General features: G+C 46.3%; 1 protein-coding gene across 1 annotated transcript; it reads left to right on the top strand.

Moving 5' to 3' along the window:
- Positions 1-1,314: 1,314 nt before the first annotated feature.
- LOC306802036 (T-cell surface glycoprotein CD8 alpha chain-like) lies at positions 1,315-4,835 on the top strand. The gene is made up of 4 exons (XM_079305744.1): positions 1,315-1,419; positions 1,990-2,349; positions 2,851-2,934; positions 3,424-4,835. Exons 1-4 carry the CDS (start codon positions 1,374-1,376, stop codon positions 3,762-3,764), a joined length of 831 nt encoding a protein of 276 aa, XP_079161870.1. The 5' UTR covers positions 1,315-1,373; the 3' UTR covers positions 3,765-4,835.
- The last annotated feature ends 2,668 nt before the right edge of the window (positions 4,836-7,503 follow it).

The following is a 7,503-nucleotide window of genomic DNA, read 5'->3' on the forward strand; positions in this document are numbered from 1 at the left end:
ATCAACAGGAAAACCTGTGCGTGCAAAGTTCCAGGAAATGTCACTCATGTACATGTCACTGTACCAGTGGTCACAGAGGCAGCTGCAAGGGCCTCTCCACTGGATCACACAACAAGGTCTGGTCAGAGGGAATCTGTGGTGAGACAAAAGAACCACAAGTAGATAAAATAAAGAATAAGCAGATCATAAATTCTGGACTAGAAACTAATTTCTTCCGAAATTCTTTTTTTCCTCAATGTTTTGCCACAGCATTTGCCAAGCACTGTCACTTTACCCAAGATGTTCCTGACCCCTCCAAAGAGTGGCAAAGACTTCCAAGCCAAGTGACAAAGATCATCTCAGCTGTGCTGCACTGTCTGCAAGGACATCCAGGAGAAGATGGCTCTGAGTAACAGCCCTGGTAGCAATGGAATCAAACTCAGCAGCACCTGGGTTCTGATAGACAAGGAAGAAAAGCAGTTTCTTGGCAAATGTATAACAACAAAAAACCCTCCCACAGAAAAGCAATCAACAGCAAAGTCAAGAAAGACATCAATCAAACACCAGCCCAGTCCCTTGCACTCTGGTGAAATGCTTCTTGCATGCAAAGGTCCAGGAAGCATCACCCATCCCCATATGCTAGTAGTCACCTGGAGGCAGCAGCAAGGTGAAGCATAAAAGTGAAGCATAAAAGGTTTTTTTGAAGAGCAGAAGCCACTGTGGTTAAAGAAGAGAACCACAACATCGAAAATAAAGAAAAGGCAAAACATCCACTTATGCAAGGGGCAGTTCTCAACAGGTTCCAGTTCCTAGATCAACTACCTAGCATGGAAAGGCTTTTGCTGAACAATAGCAATGAAGAACCATGCAACGAAGCAGTGCAATGAGAACAACAGAGAAGAACCCATCTGTGTGCCAGAAACCTGTGCTTGCTGATAAACAATACACATGGATCTACACCATGAACCCCTGTGTCACTGCAGGCTCTACCACGCACATGGGACTCCATGAATATGCTCAAGAGGAGGAGGCAGAATCCCTGCCAGGAAAAGCATCCCAGGGCCTGCACCAAAGGATGGGGCTGGTCTGCATCTTCTGCACAGCAGCTGTGGGGAGGGAACAGCAGGCTGTAGTGGTTGATCCTGCCTCAACCATGAGCAGCATCACTCTGGATATCTAGGAAAGTCATCCAGAAAAAATCCTAGAGGTGCGTCTGAGAAATTACGAGGTTAACAGGACCCAGATTCCGGACTTGAACTGAATGCATCCTGATGTTGAGTCCTGATGACATCACAAATGTCATCCTGATGACACGCCCAAAGAGCAACACAGCCTCCCAAGAGAAGGGACACAGATCACCTCAGCTGTGCTGTGCACAGGCACCCCAGGAGAAGATGGACACGTCTCCTGCCCTGCTCCTGCTGCTCACTCTGGGATTCTGTGAGTACAGACACGGGATTGTGCAACCCTTCACCAGGAGGGGCAAGAAAACCCTTCCACTGAATCCAATACATTGGGTTAAATAACTGAGGGAGTAAAAAGCAAAGCAAAAAGGCTGACTTTGAGGTATGCTCAATAAGTTTGGAAGCAAAGGTGGCATCACCTCAGCCAGCAAAGGGCAGCTGGAGGGGTGGCTGCAGCACCTGCACTGCGGAGGGAGATTGGTCTGATGACTGGTTCTGGAGAGGAGGGAGAAGGGTGGAAAGAAAGAGGTTTATAAGTTAGTGTTCATGGGGAGATTATATAGCTTATCACTTCAGAGAAGCTGGGAAGGTAGAATGTCCATGAGAAGGCACTGGAAGGGCAGCACCCATCTTTAAATCCTGGCTGGCTGATTGCTGAGCACCCTCCATGCACCATCCCAGCAAGGACGCCATGGAAACCTTCACATCATCCAGACAGTGCCTCCTTTTCCATTTGTACTTCCAGCCCAAGGACAGGGAGGGAGGTTTCCTCAGAGAGCCCTTTGGCTCTTCCCAAGTGGTTCCAGCAAGGATTTCTCTCCTGCAGGCTGCCCTGGGATTTATGGCCAGTCCCGTCAGATAAAGGTCACATCTCCCTGGGACATCAGCCAGCTCCAGGTGGGACAGAGGCTGCAGCTGGAGTGTCGCACTGACAAGGACAGTGGCACATCCTGGATCCGCCGGGACAACAGGGGAACCCTTCACTTCATTGTCTTCATCAGCTCCACCTCCAGGATCACATTTAGGAATCAGGAAACAGCCACACGCTTTGAGGCAAGCAAAAGCAGCAAAACCTATTATTTGGCAGTGAAATCTTTCACACCACAGGACGAGGGCAGCTATTTCTGTGTGATGAATTTCAACCAAATGCTGTACTTCAGCCCTGGCCAGCCTGCCTTCTTACCAGGTCAGTAACACCTTCACCCAAGCTCACTCAGCCCTGCCAACGTGCCCAGCACCTCCTGCCTGTGCCCTTTGGAACCAGCCATCCCTCCCACAAACCCCAATTCCCTGCCTGCTTGCCCAAGGCATCCTGTCACCAGCCCACTGCTCCTCCTGCCAGAGGCTCCCTGCTTCCCACCTCTGCTCCTGGAACTGCTCCTGCCCAAAGCAAACACGACTGGGCAGACCCAGCATCACCTTCCCATCCCCACTTCCCCACCCCACCCATGGCTCTGAAGGGAGAAGATTAAAGCAAAATCCACCATCACCCCCTCCCTCCTCAGCACACACAACTCTCAAAAGTACTACCAAGCTCAGGGGGCTCAGGCTTTGTGAGGATGGTGTCAGAGTGAGAAACAAGGAGGCTGCAGCTCCCTCTTGCCTCTTGGGAGACCCTCCCTGGGGGAGTCCCCCTCCAGTTCTCCCCTTGGGGAAGTTCTGCTGAATTTATCCATTTCACTTACAGCCACCACAGTGGCACCCACCACGTGTCAGCCCACTACCAAGGGTGGCACAACTGAGGACCCCAACCTCAAGACTCCAGATCCAGGTAACCTGCATGGAGGGAGGGAGGGAAGAAGGAAGGGAGGGAAGGAGGGAAGGCTGGACTCTGGTCCATTGATACCAAGGGGCATTCTGCAGATATTTTGGGATGGGGGAAGAGTGAAAATCCATACAGCTTTAGCAGAGGATTTGTAAGATTCCATTTCATCATTTCATCCCCCATAGGAAAGGTTAAGGATGATGTAAAAAGCATGAGCATATCCCATACGCTGGCACACCAGGAACAGGGGGAGGGAAGCTAGAGCCCCGGGGCCCAGATCTGCTTTCAGCCTCATCAGAGGATACAGGAAAACTTTCAGCCCTATGTCCTCCCTCCAGTTCCCAGGAAAATGCTGGCAGCAGTAGAACATCACTGCAGGCCTAGGGGAAGCTCTCTTCCTCAGGAATACCATACCCAGGAAGCTCCTTGGCCCTGAACTGGCTGTAACACCAGCTCTGAGCATGTGGTAGTGCTTTCTCTTTTCTATTTCTGCAGGCAGCAGAATGCAGGAAAACCTGGAACACTTCTGCCTTGTGTTCCTCTGGGTGCCCCTGGCAGGCCTCTGCCTGCTGCTGCTCCAGCTCCTGGCCACCATCCTCGTCAGGCTCACCACAACCCCCTCTAGGTGCTCCTCTGGCCTGAGACCTCGGGCAGAGGGATGCTCTGGCAGCTTTGGGAGGCATGGGATAACCAGGACACAGGGCAAGAGAGGGATCCTTGTTATAGTCACTGCCTGGACATCTTCCAGCAAATCCTCTTCACAGTTTCAGAGTGACCTTCCCCTCCCACTCCAGCTCTCTCCAATGATTTTGTACAAAGGAGATGCATTGATCTGACTGCAGCATCAGGAGTTCCTTCCCAACAAAAGGCCATGTGTTATGCCTGGGAAGCATTGCTTTGAAAATGTATTTTCTCTGTTCTGTGTCACTGAATGTGGCATGTGACACACACCCAAATTAAATGCATGAACATTGAACAGAAAGCTGTTCAGAAAACTGAGCAACAGCATTCTTCTGTATTGCAATTCCCATAAGCTTTGTTATTCTTCCAAATTAAACTACTATGTCCTGACCCAGAGATTAATTATTTATTTCCTGTTCTACTGCCTGGGAGCCTACAGAGGACAATCCTGTGTGGAGAAACAGGACATGGCTATTTAAATTCAAAAATGCATTTCAATAAGAAAAACACATGTACAACAAAGTCCTCACTACTGTGTGGAATCCTAATGTAGGATAAACAGAGAAAAATAAAACCCCAAGCAATATGAAAGACATATATTTGGGCATTATTACCTGACATTACTCATAGTGATGCTCCACTGTGCAGTGCTGCACTAAGACCCCAGTCCTGAAGCAATACTGATCCAGGCAAGATTGATGCAGTGAAGAACTGGGAAATCTTTGGGTTTGGGTTTTTCTGTCATTTTGTCAGGTTTGCTTGTTGGTGCTTTTTCTGCAGTCTTTCATTCACACAGGAAATCAAAAAAATTCTAAAAAAAGAATTACAACACTGACAATGGTAACTACCCCTGAACACAGTTCCAAATCCACTGCACAGTGGAATCTTCCCATTTTTGACCTCTAGTACTACTGAAACAGATATCATGAGTTAGCATAAGCCTATAAGGAAAGGGAGTTGAAAAGCAAACCCAGCTTTCCACCTGTGGATTGTCTGTAAGATTCTACATGTTTGAGGACTGCTGTCCATCCCAAGATACCTGGGAGGTAAAACTCGTCCTTCTGTCTCTTCTTACACAAGGTTTTCTGTCACTGATTTCCTTAAATTTTAGTATGTTTTAGAAATACACCCAATCCACTGCACTGAACTGCTCTGATTCCTTGCTGCAAAAGCAGCACAATCCTCTCTGCAGCAGGTCAGAAGGCTGAGAGACCCAGAACAGCTCAGGGTGACCTTTTTGCAGTCACTGCCCCAGTTTCACACTGAATACCCCAAAAATGACCGACTTCACCACAGAACCCTCCAGCAGAGGCAGTGACCCAGCACAGCTCCCCAAAGCAACAATGACTTTTCTTTACCAGCTCTTTCCTCCACAAAGCCCTTTGATCATTGTGCTCCAGCTCAGATCAGCTGCACCCAGCACTGCACCTTGGATTCAAACCTATGGCTCAAAAGAGTCTATAAAGTTTTCCACCAACAGGTAGAGCTGAAGAACAATATTCTTTATATTTCAGTTACAATCTGGATTTTCTTTAGAAAACCTTTGCACCACTACTAATAAGGTACCAGTAGAAGGCAAAACCAAAACCACATCTTTTGCACTAAAATGTTAAGAAGCAAATATGTTAACTGCAAATATCAGTGCAGCAGTGAGAAGTGCCAAGAGCAACTCCAGCCCTGCATGCTTACACCTCTAGCAAATCACATAAACTCAGGGCAAACTGGCTGGGTTTGTGGCTGAGTGGCAACGTCTGGGAAAAGAGCTTGCACCAATAAAAAGATGAGGAATGCTGAGCTGGAGTGCAGAGAAGCAGCTCAAGGGGGCTTGTTTGTGCAAGCAGGAAGCTGTTGCTGGACAGGCCCTACAGACTTGACAGCTTTGGGTTACAGCACATGGAAGAGGTTCTAGCTCCACAGTGAGCAGCCTGAGCAGGGTGCAGAGGCAAAGGCTGGAAGCTGTTACAGGCTGACACAGGGCAAACTGGAGCCTGGCACAGAGAATGACTTCCAAAGAGGAGCAGAAGGAATGCGTTTGTTCAGAAGGTGATTGTCACCTAATTGCACACTTGCTCCAAACTAATAATGGAATAGCTCCTAACTGCTACATTCTGCCTAGTAACAGTTGGCTTTCACTGTTTTGTATTTGCTTTTGCCAATTATAACAAATTTTAAGTTCTGTAGATATAGTGCAAATTCTAATTGCTTTTGTGGACAGTATAACTAAAATTGTGCAAGAAGCAAGACTATCACAAGATAGAACTGCTCTTGCAAAATGTACAATCAAGACAGCACAGGCAGAGAGCAAAATAACATAAAAGGAGAATACCAAGTCTAAAGAGGCATCAGAAGAGCACCCTGGACTGCCTCCCTGACAGACCCTCTGAGACTGCAGCTGTGGACTTAGGCAATGCTCTGGCAACCTGAGGCAGAGCTGTGGTAAACAGGCTCCAAAAATGTGCAGTCATTAGGGAAAGTAATGCAACTGCAACAGTATAAAGGACTTCTTGCTAAAGAATTGGGTGTGCCTCTGGTTGTTGCCAACCTCCAGCACTGTTAGTTTTGCTTTGTTGATCAGTCCCTTATTAACCTTATAAAACTCCTTAAATTTTGAGGAGTGGGCTTTGTTTCTCACACTGGTCTGATCAAAACACCAGTTCCTAAATATAGACCCAGTAGGACTCAGTAAGAGCTTACAGGAGGCTGTAAACAACCCCAGCTCTTGTATTTCTCTACAGGAATGCAAACTTGAAGTCATAAAGATTAAGTCACTCTCATTTCACACATGTACATTTTTTGCAAACAACTCTTCCTTTTTACATATCTAGACTTGAAATAAATTCACAGTAGTGATGTAGCACCACATTACAGCTTTACTCACTACAAATCATTGCTGCCAGACTCTTTTTTTAAAATCTCCTGTTCCAAAAGCTTCTTTCCCTACACTTCAGTCTCCCACTCACAAAAGGAAAGGAGCAAGGGTTGGGATGGATTAAGGACCACGTTATCCCTCTCTGCCCTAAAGACAAATTAACCTCTCTGGTGGTAAGCACAGAAAGAAAAACTGTATCTTTAAGTGGGCAAACAAACCCTGCAATGAAAATCTAACCCAAACTTACTGCCTTTAACTTGGCAAATTGGCTCCAAGTGATAAGCAACTTCAACCATGAATTTTAGCAGCAGTCATCCTGTAAAGTGTGAAGAAGAAAGATTCAAAGCAACAGGACTGAGACAGGTCTAAGCTAACAGAGATCAGAAGCTCTGACTCATTACTGGTAACACACAAATCCACTTCAGCTTCTCCACATGTTAATTAACATCACAGAGAGGAGACTGAAATCAAGTGTTTCCATAGAGGAACACTGCTTTTAGGAGGGAAGATTTAAATTCACCCATGCCTAGTTGCAATGTGCAGTGCTGAGGTCACAGCAGGAAAATACATAATCAAAAAATACTTCAGAGAGCAGACGAACCTCCAGAGTACTAACAGGAGGTGAGGACAGGAACTTTGTGTAAATGACAACCAAAAATGAACAATTCCTTTGAAGTTTAAAAAGGCTATATGCTACTTTCCTTTCCTACTCTTTTGAAGTTTTGATCATGCTTTATAACAAAAGTCAGACCTGAAACACCACAAGAACACATTGCAATACATTTCCTATTTAAGGCATTTACAAAAATTTAAATTCAAGTCTATTAATAGATGTTGAACTGACACCATGAACAAGCTGTTGTGATGAAAATCAGGTTTATAAACATCCATTACTTTCAGAGCACCCATAAGTTAAACTTTATAAAAGCATGGTTAAAAAATTCTTGACTTGATGGCCATCCACACCACTAATGGGTTCACTTGCTCACAGCTACTGTTCTGGCAGTTTGCAAAGAGAAGCACCA

This window comes from Erithacus rubecula, assembly GCF_903797595.1.
Source record: "Erithacus rubecula genome assembly, chromosome: 5".
Lineage (NCBI taxonomy): Eukaryota > Metazoa > Chordata > Aves > Passeriformes > Muscicapidae > Erithacus > Erithacus rubecula.